Raw genomic sequence first — 20,953 nt, 5'->3', positions numbered from 1 at the left:
TTAAGAGGATAAAACAAGGATTCTAATGATCCAATTGTTCAACTAGAGGAATTTGTGACTAGCTAGGAATTTGTTACAACATAGTTTGGTACCCTTTTATGCTTCAGTCTTTACCCTTTTATAGCTTGGTACCCTTTTATGCTTCACTACTTTTATTATATTACTTTTTCTTTTAGTTATATAGTGTGGATAGTCAAGAAATAGAAAGTAGTATAGTTGATGCTTCGGCTGCTTCAAGAAAACGTAGAAGAGATGAAGAAGAGGAAGAAGAACTTGAACAAGCATTTCTCATTATTGTTAGTGTTGTCACTATGCTTTTGGATGCATTGACTTGGTATCATGACAAGTACTTTGTTAAGGTACCTGCTCGAAATTTGGAATTAGAAAGGCATAGTTTCCTTAATTGTTTATACAAGGGAACAGAAACTGATTGCATTGAACAATTAAGGGTCAATAAAAAGGCATTTTTTAAGCTTTGTAGAATTTTACAGGAGAAAGGGAAATTGGTAAAAACAAGAAATGTTCCTATAGCAGAAGTTGTGGCAATGTTTTTTCATATCCTTGCTCACAACCTAAAGTATAGAGTTGTGCACTTTAGTTATTGTAGATCCATGGAAACAATAAGTAGGCAATTCAAGAATGTCCTGCGAGCTATAATGAAAGTAAGCAAAGAATATTTGAAGTTCCATGACTATAATCTAGAGGGCTCGGTGGAAAACAAATGGAGATGATTTAAGGTAAGTTTGTCATTTGTTAATAATTATAAGGTACTTTAAGTGATTACAACTTATTTTTTATTTTGAAATGTTTTTAGAATTCGATTGGAGCCCTTGATGGGATACATATTCCAGTAACAGTTGTTGCAGAAGATAGACCTAGATATCGTAAAATGTTTTAGGAGTTTGAGGTCTAGATTTAAGGTTTATATATGTGTTGCCTGGGTAGGAAGGGTCAGCAGGAGATTCTCGAGTATTGCGAGATGCTTTGCGTCGTCAAAATTGTCTCCATATTCCAAATGGTAATATCATGAAATGATGAAACTTTATTTAACATATAAAAGAAATATGCATATTTTTTATATATTTTTTAAACCATTGTAGGTAAATATTTTCTTGTGAATGCGGGGTATACAAATGGCCCTGGATTTTTAGCACCTTATCGAGGGACTAGATATCATCTTAATGAGTGGATCGGAAACACCCCTCAAAACTACAAGGAGTTATTTAATCTTTGTCATGCAAGTGCAAGGAATGTTATTGAAAGGTCATTTGGGGCATTGAAGAAAAGATGGAGTATATTAAGAACTCCTTCTTTTTTATATATAAAAACACAAATAAGAATTATTAATGCTTGTTTCATGCTACATAATTTCATAAGAGATGAACAACAAAGTGATCCAATTTTGGAAGCCCAAGACTTGGAACTTTTATCTATTGTTGACAATGAGTTAATCAATCAGCAAATGGAAAGAGTCACAAATAATATTGGAGATGAAGTCACAACTATTGAAGCAACTGAGGAATGGACAAGATTTCGTGATACTTTAGCAATGAATATGTTTGCCACCTATCAAATAAGAAGAAACTTTGATTAGGGAGATGTTTTTAGTGGATTTGGATTTTGTTTCTTATGTGTAATTGACTATTACTCATGTATGTGTGATACTTTGGATTTTTGTATTTCATAATACTCTGGATTTTGTTTTCTTTTTATGTGTAATTAATTTTATACTTTTGTAGAATGCTAATTTGACATGTCTCACCTTTATATATATGTAATTATATATGTGAGAATTTTTATTTTTTTTGTCTAGAGAAATGGAATCAAGCAATGTGAAGAACAAGTCAAGTGGAAAAAGAAAGATGTCTAGTGAGGACACAAGAAGTTACTTCACATGGAACTTGGAAATGGAGCGTGAGCTAGCTGATGTGCTTAGAGATCAAAGAAATTTGGACAATAAAGGTGATGGAAATTGGAAAGTACTAGCATGCTGTACTGCAGCTCAAATTTTGTCCAAGCGTTTTGGAGTTCACCTCATGGTAGATAATGTTAAGAACCGTTTTAAGCTTTGGAGAACATGGTATGGAATTGTGAGTGACATTCTTAGTCAAAGTGGATTTGACTGGGATAGCACAAAGTACATGATTACCGTTGAAAATGAAATTTCATGGAATGAATATGTAAAGGTAGTCAATCATCTTTCAATTTTATTCAATTTGTGTTGTTATTAACACGTTTCTATTTTTTTTTTCAAGTCACATGAAGAAGCCAAAAGATTTCGATTCAAAGTCATTCCTAATTGGGATGATATTGTTGGCCTATGTGCAAAGGATACAGAAAATGCATTAGATGTAGATGATATCATGAGCAAAGAAACAAATGAAGAGGAAGCAATTCATAGTGTGAGTTTTGACTTAGAGGGATCAAGTTCCGCCACAAGAAAAAACATTCACCCAAGTAAGAGTGGAGAGAAAGAAGGGATGATTTCCTCAATGAAAGAAGTAACCGAGTCATTGAAAGAATTTGTTGAAATGACTAAGAAGAAGATGAAGAACAAAAAAATGGAGATAAAAGAAGCTCAAGAAGTGGTACATGAAGTGGTGAGTGAGCTAGATAATATACCTAATTTTAATGGTGCACTTCGACATAGAGCAATCGATTGTTGACAGAAAATCCCATTAAGTTTTGTGATTATAAAAGCTCTTCCATTGGATGAGAAAGAGGATTACATCTCGTCTTTTATGCCTTGATGCCAAATTACAGGTACATTTGATATCATGATAAGTATGTTGATGTTGTATAATTATGTTTTACATTTATATCTCTCATTTTATATAGCAAATTATGATTTAACAAATATGATTTGTTCAGTAGCACTTAACATTATGTTTTCTTCTGCAAAAAAGATGTGAAGGAATTCTTGTGCTAAAGCAAATGCAATTAGAAAATTTGGAATTATTTTGGAAGTTGGACTTATTTTGGGACTAGATTTTGCTTCAGTCCAAGTTTTTTTTGGTATAATTGTATTATTGGCCAATGACTTCTATAGAAAACAAGTTTTATCTATAGACTTCTAAATAACATTCCAAAGTGAAATGGTATTAAATATTTTTTATGTTGTGAGTTTTATAGTGGGTCATAAATGGAATAATGATTTAAATAGTTAAATTAATATATTTTTAATTGAAATAGATTAAAATAGTACATATTTATTGGAATACCAAACTCGACAAATAGTACATAGAATTTATTAATGAAAAAATAATTCTTTTTAAAATAAAATTATTCAAATATAAAATTTTAAAAAAGAATGCATTTGATTATTTTATCAAAATAAGAAATTTTAAAAATGAAGAAATTCAATTTCTTTATCCAAACACAAAATTTTGAAAATGAATAAATTCAATTTCTTTATCCAAACACAAAATTTTGAAAATGAAGAAATTCAATTTCTTTATCCAAACACAGAATTTTAAAAATGAAGGAATTTAAATTGAAGCATTTGAAATTCTCAGAATTTAAAATTCTTTAAAATTTTAAATTTCTCCATGAGGAAAGTAATTTCTTAGAGAATTTGAATTTCTGTAATCTAGAATTCATTATTTGGATGTTTTTTTGTGAATAAATTTTTGGAATTTTAAAACATAATTTTAAACAACTAAAAATGTGGAATTTCAATTTCCTTCTAAAAGGTGAGAAATTGAAATCCTCTTCTTACAAAAGGATCTTCTAAAACGTTCACGTATTTCCTTATTAACTTCATCATCTCTTCTACCTGAAAGTTCCTGAAATCCTTAAAATGTTGAAAATTTCCGAATTTAATTTTTTTTATCCAAACATAATTTTGAAAATAAAAGAATTTCAATTGAAGTATTTAAAATTCTTAGAATTTAAAATTTCTCAAAATTTTAAATTTCCTCATTCAAACACACTCTAAGGTCTCTGTTTAGAGGAATTTTTTGAAATCAACACAGTAGCACTATTGTCGCTATTTGGTCTACTATAGTCGCTACACTAAATTGCTCCACTACGATAGCCCTTGTATCGGGCAGGGGCTATTCCGCACTGCTACACCGCTATAGCGTGCTATTTAAAACACTGATTTTTATTTTATTTATGTTTAAAATAATATGATGTTGGCACATGAATAATTAATATTTATTAATTGACTTCAATTAAGACTATATAAATGTATTCTTCTATGAAAAAGTCAAGGAATGAAAGAAAGATCTTTGTTTTATCTTATTTTTCTTAGTCTCTTTAGAGTTTAGTAGTAGTCTTTTGATTAATTCTAATAGATAGCATTGAACATTCTATTAAATATGGTCAAATTAAAATATATAAGTGAAGACAATCTTCATCTTATAAGACAATTTTATAAAATTGAATTGGTTCAAACACGGTAAGTATTAAAAATAGAAAAGTATAAAAGGTTTTGATTTAAATCTATAATGCTTGTGATGTAGCTCCATGTGGAGCTTGTAGGCCTTGGATCTTCTTCATCAATGGAGTCCTTTGCTTCTGGAAGATGAATGGAAGCTGAATGGAGATGGAAGAAAGATGATTGGAGATGCCACTTCAAGGAGAAGATGAGTCAAGCACAAGCTCATCACCATAGGAAGTCATGGATAAGAGTTTGAAAGAGGAGAAGATAAGGGGAGGGAGAATGATGTCTAAACTTTGAAGTGTAATTATCAAATGATGAAAGTTGAAAAAAATGCACACACATAGTCTCTATTTATAGCCTAAGTGTCACACCAAATTGGAGGAAAATTTGAATTTCTATTCAAATTTTACTTGAATTTGAAATTGAATTTGTGGAGCCAAATTTTCACTAATTATGATTAGTGAATTTTAGCTATGGTTTAGCCCACTAATCCAAGATCAAGTTCAAGATTCTCCACTAAATGTAATTAGGTGTCATGAGGCATGTAAAACATGAAAGACATGTACAAAGTGTGACTATATGATGTGACAATGGGTGTAGCAAGCACATGCTTACCTCCCCCTCTAAAATTTAATTGGATTGGACTTCTCCCAATTCAATTCAATTTATTTCCCAACACACATATCAAATATTCACTTAATGCATGTGAAATTACAAAATTATCCCTAATACAAAAACTAGTCTAGGTGCCCTAAAATACAAGGACTGAAAAATTCTACATTTTTAGGGTACCCTACCTACATTATGGATCCCTAAATACAAGGCTCAAAAATAATAAAATCTTAATCTAATATGTACAAAGATAAGTGGGTTCATACTGAGTCTATGAGCCCAAAATTTATCATAAGATCCATAAGAATTCTAGGACATTCTCTTGTATCTTTAGCCCAATATTCTTTGAATCTTTTATCCAATACCCTTAAGGGTAGGATTGTATCAGCTTGTATGATATCTTATCATAAATAATAATACGTGTCATTATAATATTTTATTTGTGGTATACTTTCGTGATATTGAAATGAGCTCACCACCACTAAAACTTTTTGGGGGAGAATAAAAAGACATGATTAATGTGAAAAAGTCAAGAAAGAAAGTGAAGGAAGAGAAAGAGAGAAGATGTAAATTTCTTCAATAGCTGAGAAAATTTTATGACAAAAAAATTTCTTTTGTTTAATTTGTACCCTTCGAACTCCTCCTTCATCAATCTTTGTGTAGAGGCCTTGATTTCGCAAGTAAAAGCATCGAACATCTATGGCAATTTGTCGATCTTATGAAAATAATTAATTACATATGATGATCAATCTTATATTGTCGGTATACTAATGAATGTGCGCTATTCAATAGTATTTGCAAAGAACAATATAAATAATATCAATATTATATTTTTTTCATTAGGAATCGAACAACATATCAAAAAATTTACACATGTACACATTCTACTTAACCAAACAAGTTATACCTTTATATTGGTGAATTAATAAAATATACAATATATATATATATATATATATATATATATATATATATATATATATTAATGGTGTTTAAGTATTTTTTATTTATTTGATTCAATATAATATAAATTAATAAAATGTGAAAATAATATTTACTTCTAAAAGACATACGTTAGGTTCCCTTATATACACTTGTTTGATTAATAAAGTTAATATAAATTAAGAGATAATAATTGATAGTCACAATATAATTTTTTATTATATTATATCACAACTCATCTTTTAAAGAATATTTTTTATCAATAAATAGTAATTATTAATTTTTATTAGCAGAAAGAATAAAAAACCTGCAACCTTTTCCTCCTTAATCAGCCAACGGACCTTATATTTCTTTTTTATATGACATATTGGCTAAGGAAAAAGAAAAGAAATACCATTAAAGGGCATATTAAAGGACACCGTATCCTTCTCCATATTTACTGCTGTCATCGTCAATCGCGGGTCATTAGCAGTTTTGTAATTATTAAAATCTTGCAAAAGCAATTTCTTCAAAGAGACAAACGTTAATGAGTAGATTTTTTGGGTAATTAATTTCTTTCTATAAAAATATACATAATTCCAGTCAAAGGTAAATTTTCATCTCATGCCTATCTGGTTTTACTGACAGAAAAAAAAATTAAACTCTCCCTGATTTACTAAACTTAATTCTTGAAAAGATAAAACATGAAGTGGGTTAAAATTCCCGCTGAAACAAGGGTTGTAATTCAAATGAAAAATAAACATACACAACTAAAGCCCGAACTGTCCTATGTCCATACAAATTTACAAGTGCCAACCATTGGATAAAAGCAATTTACAGCGTCTTCCACGTGCCTACCGTGGATGAATGATTGGGCATGTTTGGATACACGTTGAACGGGAAAATCACACTTTTCAAAGCAACCATGTTTTAGTTTTATCTGAAAGTTTGTTGGCGTTAGATTTAACTGTTACCAAACATATTGTAAATTCATCCATCACTAGCTCGGGCGCAGATATATATATATATATATATATATATATATATATATATATATATATATATATATATATATATATATATATATATATATATATATATATATATATATATATATATATATATATATTTTTTGTGGTAATCCTATTCATCAAGTATGGCTTGACCAAGATTTGTAGCTAGAGCCAACCTAATAGAGCTTAGTGCATCAGGAGGTAAGCTAGGCTCAGTATGGTGCGGTCGCAGCTTCGCCAGAGATAACTCATGAAGTTTGTTCAGCAGAAGATTGGTCTCAGAGACACTTAGAAGAGGGCAATCCTGCCAATTAAGTAACTTCAACTGCTCCCAAAGGAAACAAATAAGACAATCATATATACAGCTGACCATTTTGAACATGTAAAATACACTGGCTACAAATATAAATGCAAAAAACAATCATATATGACAATCAACCATGATACGAGATGTAAAGACAACAAAAAAAAATAACAATATATGGCGGCAAATTAGTAATAAATTTCCTACTGCCAAGTACTAAGAGCTTAATATATTCTAAGCTTAATAATCAAGAAAGATCATAGCATTGAATTGACCCAAATTACTCAATCTCTAAATAGCAAATATGGAAAGATTTGTATTCAATGGTGAACATCAATCAAGAAGAATCATTATCAAGGCAGAAATAACAAGATATTAATGGTAAAAAGATGACTAATAAGCATAGAATATGCTAAAAGATAACACGAAAGAATTAAATGAACCTGCAGTTAAAGCATGTGACAGATGACATTTCTAAATCGAAAATTAATATGAGAAGCTTAGTTAAAACTGGGCGAGCTAGATGATGCATTTTATAATATCAATTTTTATTATTGTTGCAGTCTTCTCAGCCCAATGATTTTCATTGGGTTCACTTAATACACACGAAAAGAGACAATGACTAAAGGTATTTTAAAAGGTTACCATTTACATATTAACACGAGATTATACTGAACATTTTAAATAAGCTCACCGAGTCATACAGAAGAGGCAACCAAAAGCGCTGAGGAGTAGATGGATTTTTCATAAGCTGCAGAATGAAAAGAAATGTATCATATTTTGAACCAGTAAGCAGAGTAGAAGAACTTGATCAGAATTTAGTAAATAATTTTATTGACAAAAATTCCCCTATCACTGGATCTCCATCAAGGGATAGGAGATCAAGATGAAAGTACAAGGAACAATGAAACTGAATGTGAACGCTGCATAGGGCATAGCTCTCATTTTGGGATCTTCTTTTCTTTTCTTCCCTCTACCAATAAACTAACTCATTACTGTGTCTTTTTATCCTCCAAATTACAGGTATCAAACAGGTGCCAAAATAGAAAAGAGTAGCCAGCACTAGGGAGAAATTTAACCAATATACTGCATGCCGTGAATTGAGTTTTACCACCTCTTTTTGCTGGCCATTATGGTCTCTCATTCTGTCATTCTTTGGATTCATGGTTTATTCTGTATAAACTGATCAGTTACATCCCCAATACTCTTGTTTTGGTGTATTTAGGGGAGAAAGAAAAAGGAGGGAAATAAGATAGAAATACCAAATTTCTACTGCTTGTTTGAAGGGGTAAATAAGAAAGAAATGTGGGTCCCAGACATAAAATTATTTCCTCTCTAATGAGCCATGAAAGTGAGCAGAAATAAGTACAATATTTTTTATTTTTAAAAATTAAAAAAAAACTACAACATAATCATAAATAATCATGTTAAGAAAAAAATAATATAGTAAAAAGTTTAAACCACAAGTCAAATTTATCTTGTACATTTTCATGATCATCCCTCATGCATCTTATACATCAGAAACATGACAGTTTGAAATCCTTCCAGGTCATTTATGCAATAAAATGACCTCCATTTCAAACTTTGACATCTGACCCACTGCTTGTCAGAATTGTTTCTAGCCAAGTTTACATCGTCCTGTACACTCATTGCTTCCCAGCGGTCACTGCTAACCTGCTTACCAACACACATACTACATGTAAGTCTCTGTTAAGTCCGTTCAGTGTTCATGCAGCTCTCTGTTCATGCAGGATACATGCCTGTTCATTGCAGGTCTCTGATTTATTTATTTTTTTGTGACGTGTGGAGTGCGGTTAATTCTTCACACTTTATAGTTCCTTATATTCTACTAAATTTTCTGCCACAACCCTGTGTTTCTTCTATTAATTCAATTCAATGATCTTCCTTTTTCTTTACTTCACATACTCATTTCCCTCTGCAGTGTGCTCTTTGCATTCATAGCTTTCAGCTCATGAATGTCTTTAATTTTTGGTATTTTTTATTTTTAAACATTTATGCAGAGTATGGTATAAAGTATTTTGTTATATTATCTTAGGTATAGAGCAGCCATCCCACTACAGCATTTTTAGACTAGTTAACTATGATACAATTAATAAATTTCAAATACAATATACCAAGGGAAAGAGCTTCTGTAGTTGGCTGATTGATTGACCATTTTGGGTCATTTTTTACAAACAAAATACCAATATGGGTTTGTTATAAAACTATTTATCGTCATGGGTCTCTTTTGACCATTGACTGGACAAAATTACTAGTTTGACCTGCAAGTTTAAGGAGACTATGACACGTGTCATATTCACCTTAGTCCTTTCAAATATGATGTGTCCTATTCTCCTTTCAACTATGACATGTGTCATGTTTTCATAAAGTCACAAGCAGTGTTATCAAATGGCGGCCATGGCGGAAAAGCGTGACGGAATTTTGAAAAAAACGCCACCAAATAGCGGTGGCGTTGAGGGTTGCGTATGGCGGCCGCCTTAGCCATGGCGGGTCATGGCGGAATAGCGTCCTTTTTTGTTTTTTTCATGGTAGGTGTTGGGCTGACCCGACACAACCCTACCAGATAATATATTGCAAAAGCGCAGCAGCCACGAACGCAGAAACAGAACAGCAGCACGACCCCGCACCCGCACCCAGCAGCAACGACCGACAGCAGCACGACCCCGCGAAGCAGCAACCAGCAGCACCACGAATGGCAGCTTGAACGGCAGCACGACGGCGAAGAGGAACGTTGACGTGGACGACGGACAGTGGTGCGTTTTTTTTTGTTTTTTTTGCTATTTGACACCCGCTTTTGATGTCTGTAGCTTTTTTTTCGTTTTTCTATTTGACACCCTTTTTTATTTTTGACACCCATGAAACTTTTTTAGTTTATTTGAATGCAATCCATTGTTTTTTTCAATTTCAATGAGTTTATTTGGTGTTGGTACTTGGTTATTTATAATTATATATATGTATATTTTTTTTTTGTCCGCCATGACATCCGCCATTTTCCGCTACGTCATCCGCCATTAACAACATTGATCACAAGTCAAACTAACATTTTGACCCGGTCAATGGTCAAAAGAGATCCATGCCAGTAAATAGTTTTATGGCAAGCCCATATTGGTATTTTTGTTTGCAAAAATGATCCAAAAATGGTCAATTAGCCTCTATATTTTACCAGTCTAATTGTCACAACCATATCAAGGTCTTGCCAACCAGATCATAAGATCATATCCTAACAAGTAAAAAGACTAGTTTGTACGATCAGCATATGATTTTGCTGGAGCAAAAGCAATCACAAAGGTGTGTGTAATACCAGTATGAGGGAGCCTACAGCTTGCCTTGCTGCATCAGTTGATTTTCCACTAGATACCTTCTGAAGGGATTTCTTGAAATCCCTATACCTGATATTTAGTTAATATTTAAATAACATGATATATAATTCAATGAAAACAAGATGAAAATGCACTGAATAGCACATTCATACTTGTGCAAAAATTCAAGTCCCCCAGCAGGCTTAGATTCAGAACCCAATAGTTCAATCATGCCTTCCCATTGCTGTAAAAGAATGGAAAAAGTTAGAAATCTAAATAATTATTAAGAAAACAAAATTTCATAAATAGGAATAAAATATATATGAAAACCTTTCAGCATGTTGTTTATTGAGGTATTATGAGAACTACCTTGAAGCTTTCATCAGATATAGACTTTCCAACAGAATCAAATAACTGTTGGGCAATCTTATCAAGACAACTTGCGTCTTGGGCTTGTTGAAGCCAGAATACTCCAGCACCCTTATGGCCATGCTTCCAGTGATGTACTCCAGCAATCTATATATTTCTTATGCAGGTCAGGTCTAGTATACTATATAATGAAAGAACAGTGAAAGATTTTCTAATCCCCAAGCCAGGCACACGATCAAGAGGTGCAGGTTACCTTCATGATATTTGAACTAATATGATCAAGCTCATACAAACGGCATATCTCAATGTTCTGCATGAGTAACAATTATTTGTCTGTCACTCGCAAGTATATCAAAAACATACTAAACAATGAGGATATGACTTGTGAAACAGATAGTAACAATCAATAAGAAGTTAAAACAGTTACCTTAAGCAACACATCATTATGTTGAGCAGATTGCCTGTACAATAAATTCTCTAACAAGCCCATTCCTTGCTTCATGCATGATGTTAAATATATAGGAGCAATCTGCAGATACGTGAACATTAGATCATAGGAGCAGCAAACAAATTATTTGCACAAATAACATTGTCATGTTGATCTATCTATAACCTCATAAAAAAAACTTTCATTTGGCATAGGCTGTTTTGGTCTCTTGCTCATACTAAATCCTGTGTACGAGACATCCGTTTCATCCTTACTCTCAGTCTATCGACCATATGTCAAAACCAAGACGTCATCTATCTATGTGCATTAAGATATTAATGTAATTCATGATTCATCAGACATTATTCAGCAAGTTGACATCAGATCAACAGGATATTTTTGCATAAGTAACTAGCACTCACTTGCCAGGTCAATGCATGTGACGATAGAATTTGAGCATATACAAGCCGATGTAGTTCCACTATGCTGATTCCCCCCAAGTTATAACGCTCCTCATGCAGAAGAATCTCTGCTTGCTCACTCCCTGCAGTCAACAGTTCTATGGCATGTGCCACCAACCTATTTTATTGATACATGCCACATACATAGTCCCATTATCATCAAAACAAACAAAAAGAGAAATTTGGAGCATTATTGGTTTTGAGAATTTTGATTGTAAGCTTATTTTGACAGCAAAATAAGCTAATCCAAACATGCATTCAATGAATAAAACTATAATCAGTTAACAGTAGAAGAGAAAGCATCTCACCAAGGGCCAAATTCTCTGGAACACTCAGCTAAAACAACCTGAGACATTGCAAAATGCTCATTCAAGTTTAAAATGTGAAGGGACAAATTGAATCAACTAACAGAATAATGGGGAAAATATGCAGCAGCAGTAGCAGTAGGCCCAAATCTGTGAAAAAGATAAAGGGGCATGGACAGTAAAAGTCCGATAATCACCTCGGTATTTTCTTCAAGAATTCCAATCATAAGTACTGACAACCTATGGGTACTAGATCGTGGTTTCAACTGGATGCATTTCTGGGCCAAATTATACATGCTTTCTATTCCCTGTTTGAAAAAGGAAAAGAAAAGGGGTGTACAATATCATGTTAAGGTCCACTGAATTAACAAAGACACAAGAAATGCATTATTTAAGCCAACCATATAAAAAGAAATAGATTTTAAAATCAATAGTTGCATATGCGGATTGAACATACCATTGTAAATGGCCTTATGTACAGGAAATGAGAAATATATAATTCAATCCAATAACATGTAGCCATGCAGAGACTCTCAGTGTTACCCAGCATAATTTGTAGCAAGTTTCTCAAGCCCTCACGAGTTTGTTGATTATCACATTGAATCCAGAATCGACTGCAATCCAGTTTTGTAATTTGTGACCTCCATTTTTCCCAGGCCTATAAAATAGAAATACACAAAAGAAAAAATGTGCCAAAAAGAAAATGTAATAGTACATCATAAAATATAGTGAAATCCGGAAATACCTTGATGAAGTCAGGTTTGGATTTATAGCATTCACCTAACTTTCCAACAGATTCAGGACGCATGCGGGGCATTTTGGAAATAAGAACAGCAACAGCCTCTACAAGTCCATTTTCCAACTGCAAAATCAAAAGAGGACAGAAAATGAGACAAAATGCAAGTATAATAAATATGAAATATAGAAGCAGCAGCGGCAATAGCAGTGAATGCAAGCTAGGCTTTCCTTAATTAGGTATGGCCTAAAAAAACTTGTATTGTCTAGTATTTCACACATAACCTTAAACAAAATATTTCTCCATGACACTTCCTTTTTTGATTAGGGTGTGAGTCTTAACAATTAGAGGATAATATTTATCTGTTTCAGTTATTTTTCTATTTATTTTCAATTAAAAAGCATGAGTAGTTAAATATTGACAACTATTTATGCTACTAATGATCTCATAAAAACATATCAAAGGAACCTCACTATGGAGTTAATAAATTACATATTAAAAAGTATTTATGTGAATAATAAAAACGTCAGCCTGGCTGCCAACTAAAATAAACAAGACTTTTTAAAGGCATATGCCTAGCTTACAACTACAAGTTAAATTGGACTTTCTAGGAGTCTAGGCTTTACTTGTTTATTGCCAAATAGGTTAGGTTAAAGTGGGTAGCCATAGGCTCCTGATGGACCACCGACCTCAAACCCTACATGAAATTTAAGATAAACTGTTTAAAGAATGTTACTCAAGGAGATAATCTCTGCAGGAAAATGGGAAAATTGTATAACTACAAGAAAGTTAAATCTATGAACGGACTCTTTAGTCTTTAATGTTATCTTAAGACTTTTAGAGGTTATGAAAACATTATCCTAGTTCTGAAGTTCATTCAGTCATGAACCCCCAGAACAAACCTAGAGTCCAATACTATGGCACTTCAAATTTACTTACAAATTATCCTGCTTTAGAAGGAGGCATGTTGGGAGCTACACACCTCAGTTAAATAAAAATGAGACAAATTTGGAATCTTAGATCAGAACTAAAGGTTCTTGAACCTTTTGTTGGGAAAAAAGATAGAAACATACAGGGAGTATCAAGGGTCAGCTAGTACAAATGAAGAAGAATCTATGGTATTAATATTTTAACAAAAAATATTTGGTTTGGGTATATTATAATCAGATAAGAAATTCCATTTTAGTGCTTGCATATAAGCTACAAGGCCCACAACACTAAGATTGTGATAATCATCATTGTTATTGATGAAGAGAAGGGGAATCTTAGTCATTAAAAAAGAGAATTGCAGATATTAAGGGCCCATTTGTTTGAGCTTATTTTAAAAAAATTAATAAAATAAGCAGTTTTTTGCTTTTTTGATGTGTTTTTTCTTAAAAAAATATTTCTGGTTTTTAAAAAAAAAAATACTTTTTTTAAGTTTAAACAAACTGACCCTTAAAGAGACAAAATACTGGTAGGAGTCCTAAAGGATCAAACCATTAAAGAGATTTGAATCTAATTGAATATCCTAGGTATGAGACCAATAAAAGAAATCAGATTTTTACCAGGAAAGTGAAATACAAACTATAAAATTACCAAAACTAAATTGTGCAAATTCATCTCTTTCATATAATAACATTTTCATAATTTTCATGCCAACCTCCCGATTACTGAGCTGATCTAATTGGTAAGATCCATGCAACCGCAGCATTTTCACCTGCAAGTGAAAACTGGCTTAACATAAAAGTCTTTGTTTTCAAGGAAATATCAGAAATACAGTTGCCTTTACTAACCACAATATCAAGCCAACCAACTGACAGTGCAGATGACAACAAGTCCCAATATCTGGGATCCTCCTCAATCACCTGCACAGACAGATTTCATAATTTTATTTTCTCCTCATCCTTGAAGAAATTGATCAAACACAATAATTATAGACATAAACAAAACCATGATAAGTTAAGTGAGGGATGATATAACTAATAATAAATAATATTCAATTTTTATGAGATAGCACTCTTTTGGAATACAAAGACTATAGAAATAGCTTAATATCAATTGAGTATCTATCTATTCAAAGCAAACCATCAGCTAATACATCAAAAGTAAGTAAGTAACCAAACTAACATTTGCCAATCAAAAAAATAAAGCCCATCAAAAGTAACACCTACTTGGCAGAGCAAACTATATATTAATGTAATAGAAAATAACTTCTTATAACCATAGTTATCTGAATTGCAAGAACCATACAATTCATATTCCAATTGAATATGGTACCTAGAGACATTGATGCAGATTGCATCATATCAATTTGGACCTCGAATTACACTCAATCACTTGAATTGCATCTAAGTTGTCAGAATCAGAAATCTGGGGTTAATTGTTTGATTCATGCACAACCCAGCTCTGGAAAACATGGTTTTAGGGTTATTTTCTCACAATTTTTCTTCTTTTTGAGATTGGAGGGAAAGTGACATTCTTTCCAAGGTTGGAAACTCAAATACAAAGCTGTCATTTAGGTTTCATTTGTTTTTCATTTTCTTGTTTTTCTTTAGGGTCAAAACAGCATGTCATTCCAAAAAGTACAGTCTAGCTTGCATAAGAGACCAATAAAGCCAAAACCTGAACAGCACAGCAGTCACTACACAAACAAAAAGAAACACACTAAAGCACTGATATGCATGGTTGAATGCGGACAAGCTCTATAATGGGCCAGGAGGTTTTGAATTGATTAAACCATCCCAATTAATTCATTACTCATTAGTGTACTTGGGCCCAAAATTGATATGATGAGCATGACAGTTAAAGGTATTTAATTTAAAAAGAACTTATGATTATACTTATTTTAAAATAATAACTAAATTACTTTTGTTGTCATTTCTTTTATTTTTTTTTAAGGAGCTATACTGCTTAATTTGAGCAGTCACTTTGTTGTTAGTGTTTTGATGAGTTGTCGGTCTGAGTCTACTTTGAAGTTCATGTTTCAATTGGTTAGCTGTACATCGAGCTATTTGATTTTAAATTACCAATATATATATATATATATATATATATATATATATATATATATATATATATATATATATATATATATATATATATATATTAAATTACTAACGATTATATATGTTAAAATACTTTTTATGGTATTTTTCAATATTTATCATGAATCTTACGATTCACAATATAATTTACTACTACTACAACAAGTTTGCCTCCTTCAATAGAAACCTGAACATATCAGAATTCTAACCCATGAACTAGAAACAAACCAGAAGATATTGTCTGAATTTATTTGACTAAAATTTACTTCATGGTTTTACACCAAGTAGAACACAAACGCCTAATCGTATACCAAAGGAGCTAGTTGTCCAACAAAATGTCCACAAGAATATGTTCAAAACTGATATCCCAAAGAATCACTCATTACACAGACACATATCAAGGTAAATAGCCATTTAACTCGCCAATGAATCTGCAACATGCCTTTGGTATTTATTCTATCAAAAATGCTGTCCAAATAAAGGGTTAACTTAATCTTAGAGAGAACTTAGAACTTCCAAATAGGTTCATCAAAGTGAAATGGAACCCCCTACTGATCACAAATGGGCTATATATAAGACTTACACAAAAACACACCAGAAGGATCAAAAGACCAAATCATTCTATCTAAGATAGAGAACTAAAGGACTGATTCAATGAATTAAGGAGAACTAAAAGACCAAATCATTCTGAGGACTTTTGAGCTGGTTTCTGGACTCAAAATTAACTTCGCGAAAAGTTGTTTCGGTGCATTTGGAATGACAGATAGATGGAAGACTGAAGCAGCCAGTTGTTTGAATTGTAGTTTGCTGGCCATCCCGTTTGTTTACCAAGGCATACCCATAGGGGCAAACCCTAGAAGGTGTCACATGTGGAATCCTATCCTTGAAAAGTGTGAGAGAGTCCAAAATAAGTGGACGCAAAGACACCTTTCATTCGGGGGGAGAGTGACTCTTATTAAGTCCGTCTTAACATCTTTGCCTATTTACTTTTTGTCTTTTTTCAGGATTCCTAAGAAAGTGACGGAAAAGTTAGTGTCCATACAACGAAGATTCCTATGGGGAGGTGACATAGATCAAAACAAGATTGCGTGGATTAAATGGGAGATAGTATGTCTCCCAAAAGACAAAGGGGGACTAGGAATCAAGGACTTAAACACATTCAACATCGCACTGTTAGGTAAATGGAGGTGGAACTTATTCCAGCATGAAGGTCAACTGTGGGCTAGGGTCCTCGAGTCTAAATATGGAGGCTGGAGGGGATTGGATGAAGCACATTGAGACAACCATGAGTCCATTTGGTGGAGGGATCTAAAGTTGGTCTTTCAAAACGTACAGGGTGTGGAGATGCACAATAACATTGAGTGGAGGCCTGGACGTGGAGATAGAATCAAATTTTGGGAGGATAAGTGGATAGATGGAGAGGAATCACTTGCAGCAAAATATCCTAGACTACCTAATCTCATGCCAACAAAACCATCTTATTCAGCACATGGGAGGCAATAAGGAAGCTGATTGGGAGTGGAACTTTTCATGGAGAAGGCCATTGTTTGACAACGAGATTCCAATGGCTGTTGATTTTTTACAACATATTGAAAGCAAACCTATTCAGATACACAGAAGAGACGAGTGGGTGTGGACAGCAGATTCAAGTGGGCAATACACGACGAAAAGTGCTTACAAGATGATGAGGGGGGGTGACATAGATGGGACACAGGACAGGGCTTTTGAGGAGCTATGGAAGCTGAAGGTACCAATCAGATATGCAGTGTTTGCTTGGCGGTTGCTTAGAGACAGGTTGCCAACCAAATCAAATCTACTTAGGAGACAAGTAAAGATCGTTGGCAGGACCTGTCCATTCTGCAGAAGCGCGGAGGAGGAAGCGGGACACTTATTTTTTCATTGCAGCAAAATCATCCATATTTGGTGGGAATCCTTGTCTTGGGTGAACAATGTGGGAGTTTTCCCGCAAGATCCCAGACAACATTTCCTCCAACATGGATCGATAGCAGCTGATGGATTAAGGATTAATCGGTGGAAATGTTGGTGGTTGGCTGTCACCTGGACTATTTGGAAGAAAAGGAATGACATACTTTTCTCCAATGACTCTTTCGACAACAGCAAAATGATGGATGAGGCAGCTTTACTCATGTGGACATGGCTCAGAAATTTGGAGAAGGATTTTGCAACTCATTTTAACCAATGGTCTAGTAACCTCAGAGAAGGATTTTGCAACTCATTTTAACCAGTGGTCTAGTAACCTCAGAGAAGGATTTATGTATCAGTAGAGGACATAATCATAGAGTAATAGTAGCATTTAAGACCATAGTATGGCCTGGCTGCGGTTCCTCATCAGACTCCATTTAGTCTGTATTGGAACCACAGTAAGGACATTTATATAGTGTACTTTAGTACCTCTGGTACTCAATTTATCAATATATATCATATGTTTGCTGATCAAAAAAAAAAGGAGAACCAAGAGAGTATCCAATTCAGAGGACCCTATCATTCAAGTTATTAAAAAAAGGAGAAAGTCCAAGAATAGATAGAGTCTTTAAACATTGTGGATGTGAGAATTGTGAAACAAAGATAGATGAAGAGGTCATAGAAAATACAAATAATAAGAGGAATATCCTACCTAATGGTGAGAACCATTAAATAGATCAAGTAAAGCAAAGACTTAAAGCAGCGAAACCTTGAGTCTAGAGAAATAAATTTCCACACAGAAGCCTGGGCTGTATTAGTATCGTACACATTCTGGTCTAAGTCCATATTTACAGTTTTACACTGATAACTTGATGCCATGTGGAATGAGTTATAAAGGAAAACAAGATATTCATTTATGCATTTCAAGAATACTGAATTAAAACTTAAAATATTCCTAATATTTTGAATTCATAAATAAATCAAAGATGTTTAGTATTCATCAGATCATTTATGGCCAGACCTGTATGTTAACTAGTTCTTTCTGAAAATCCACAAGCTTGCCATGAATTGTTTCATGTGTACTAGTAAAGAGGCTGGCATAATCCTGTCATAAAACACAACCATAAACTAAAATAAGCATATGTGATCAGTGTCAAAATAAAATGCAACCATTTACAAAACCAATCAAGAAAATAAGAATAGATTATTACAGCTAACCAATCAACAAGCCTTTCAGGTAGCCATGCTTGAGATTGCTTGTCCACATAAAATATTTCAATTAACTCCCACGCAGCTTTCAAAGATGTAGGCTCTTCACCTCTCTATATTATGTGTAATGTGTTAAAAAGCAAGTGATTAACTTCTCGGTATCATAATTCCCACAAAGCAGATCTCAGCTCAGCTAAACACGGTAAAACAATTTAGAACCTAAAACAGTACCTTAGCAATTACATTTGGGTCCTCAATTATAGGACTAGCAGGCAACTTTGGCCCCCCAAGAAGTGAACCTATCTCTTTGCTATACTGAAGCACATGCTCCCACCTGACAGTAAAACAACATGATTGTCAATAATCACACTAACATGAAACTATCCACGCAAAAACACTCAATTTCAGAGATACGTATAAAAATGAGCAACTTCCGATGCAAGCAGATTTGAAAGTGCGATTGTTTGTAGGAGATACCTCTAGCAAGGAGATGAAGCCAATGTAGAAAAATTAAAATTAAAATTGGAGCAGGAACATCATCATTGAGATTTCATAAAGCATATGCCTAAATGGAAACACACTGGGATGCCTCCAATTAAACATAAAATTCAATGATACAAAGAGAAACAAGATGCCTTCACTAACCAAATCTTAATAAAAGCCAAAAACAAACAAGCCAGTTAATTGAACAAATCTAACAACACTACAATAGTATAGCTAGTCAGAAAACAAAATTCAGCTGCTTTCAGCTAATTTCAAAGAATCAATGATGTTTTTTTTGTTTACTTCACAAGAAAAATGTAATTAAAAAGTAATTGTTTCTGCAAAATTGAATTTAAACAAACAAGCACTAAAACTTGTGATCTTACCAATCCGAATGATAGGGAGGAGTCTTCAAGAGAGCAGAGACGAAGCCAAAGTAGAAAAATTAAAATTAAAACTGGAGCAGAGAACATGATCATTGAGATTTGATTCAGCACATACTTACATGGAAACGCTGGAATGGCTCCAACTAAACATAAAAAATCTCAATGATACAAAGATAAACAAACACGCCTTCAATTTCCAAATCTTAATAATAAACAAAACAAATAAGCCACTGAATTCATCGAATCTAAAAACACTACATTAATACCATTGATCCTTAGAAGAAAGGAAGCTATCCTCGTTTTCAGAAATCAAAGTTTAAGTGCATTCAGCTTATTTCATGGAAATATAAACTATTTTTTCACTTCACAAGAAAAATTGAATTTAAAAAAAAAACAGTTGTTTCTTCAAAATTGAATTTAAATTACCAATCCGAACGATAGGGAGAAGGAGTCTTCAAGAGAGCAGAAAGGGAGCTCCTCCGACTCTGAAGCAGCGCAAACGGCGCAACGGAGCCGTACGCGATTCGGCGCCAGTGAGCGTCAGGGATCTCCGAATCTTCGCCGGCGAGCTTCACTTCAACGACCTTGGCGGCGGCGCCGGCGAAAAGGGAGAGGCGGAGGGAGCTGCCGCGGGCCCAGGAGATGGAGAGACGACTAATCGGAGGAGCGAGGCCGTGGTGGAGAGGGTATACCGCTGGCGGCGAGTCTCCGGTGAAGGGGACCAGAGCCACGTTGCCGACGGTGTCCGACGGCATTTTCGAAAGGGGAAGAAGTGTTTTAGGGTTTGAAGAGGGTTTACGGGAAAATGCAAAGATAAGTAAGACCTGACCCCAAAACTTGTTTACGCGGGAAATAAATAAAATGAGGGGAAATTTTTTATTGAGCATGAGTTTTGTAGAATTGATTTATAAAGCATGTTAAGAAAAATCAAGTGTATAAAGAAATATATAGAACATAGTATATGTGCAAATATTTTAATGAATATATTTTTATGTATAGTATGACACAATTTTATTATTTAATTAACATTTTATAAAACATTTAAAAAATAAAAAGTCAAACATATATTAT

General features: G+C 33.4%; 2 protein-coding genes across 2 annotated transcripts; one reads left to right on the top strand and one right to left on the bottom strand.

The window, feature by feature from the left end:
- The first annotated feature begins 1,817 nt into the window (after positions 1-1,817).
- LOC102663077 (uncharacterized) lies at positions 1,818-2,666 on the top strand. Its single transcript, XM_014769590.1, has 2 exons — positions 1,818-2,186; positions 2,256-2,666. The coding sequence occupies exons 1-2, from the start codon at positions 1,818-1,820 to the stop codon at positions 2,664-2,666; spliced, it is 780 nt and encodes a 259-aa protein (XP_014625076.1).
- A 4,044-nt stretch (positions 2,667-6,710) lies between these two features.
- LOC100785741 (nuclear pore complex protein NUP85) lies at positions 6,711-20,721 on the bottom strand. The gene is made up of 19 exons (XM_003550075.5): positions 20,309-20,721; positions 19,245-19,347; positions 19,016-19,126; positions 18,826-18,909; positions 14,631-14,702; positions 14,498-14,554; positions 12,865-12,981; positions 12,577-12,777; positions 12,317-12,427; positions 12,123-12,160; positions 11,776-11,932; positions 11,354-11,455; positions 11,180-11,236; positions 10,927-11,073; positions 10,731-10,801; positions 10,560-10,647; positions 7,932-7,988; positions 7,053-7,258; positions 6,711-6,972 (listed from the first exon to the last, which is right to left on the bottom strand). Exons 1-18 carry the CDS (start codon positions 20,635-20,637, stop codon positions 7,064-7,066), a joined length of 2,097 nt encoding a protein of 698 aa, XP_003550123.1. The 5' UTR covers positions 20,638-20,721; the 3' UTR covers positions 6,711-6,972; positions 7,053-7,063.
- Between the last annotated feature and the right edge of the window lie 232 nt (positions 20,722-20,953).

The sequence above is a fragment of the Glycine max genome, chromosome 17, assembly GCF_000004515.6.
Source record: "Glycine max cultivar Williams 82 chromosome 17, Glycine_max_v4.0, whole genome shotgun sequence".
Taxonomy (NCBI): domain Eukaryota; kingdom Viridiplantae; phylum Streptophyta; class Magnoliopsida; order Fabales; family Fabaceae; genus Glycine; species Glycine max.
The sequence above is the reverse complement of the archived record's forward strand: the minus strand, read 5'-3'. Positions and strand labels throughout refer to the sequence as shown.

Bases quoted from the DNA above. Each gene is read 5' to 3' on its own strand.
- LOC100785741 (XM_003550075.5), bottom strand. From the start codon at position 20,637: ATGCCGTCGGACACCGTCGGCAACGTGGCTCTGGTCCCCTTCACCGGA. The intron at 12,428-12,576 runs GTATGTTCAATC...TTTTTCAAACAG, and splicing joins ACATAAGGCCATTTACAATG to GGAATAGAAAGCATGTATAA. The intron at 7,259-7,931 runs GTGAGCTTATTT...CTTTGGGAGCAG, and splicing joins TGCCTCTTCTGTATGACTCG to TTGAAGTTACTTAATTGGCA.
- LOC102663077 (XM_014769590.1), top strand. From the start codon at position 1,818: ATGGAATCAAGCAATGTGAAGAACAAGTCAAGTGGAAAAAGAAAGATG. The intron at 2,187-2,255 runs GTAGTCAATCAT...TTTTTTTTCAAG, and splicing joins CATGGAATGAATATGTAAAG to TCACATGAAGAAGCCAAAAG.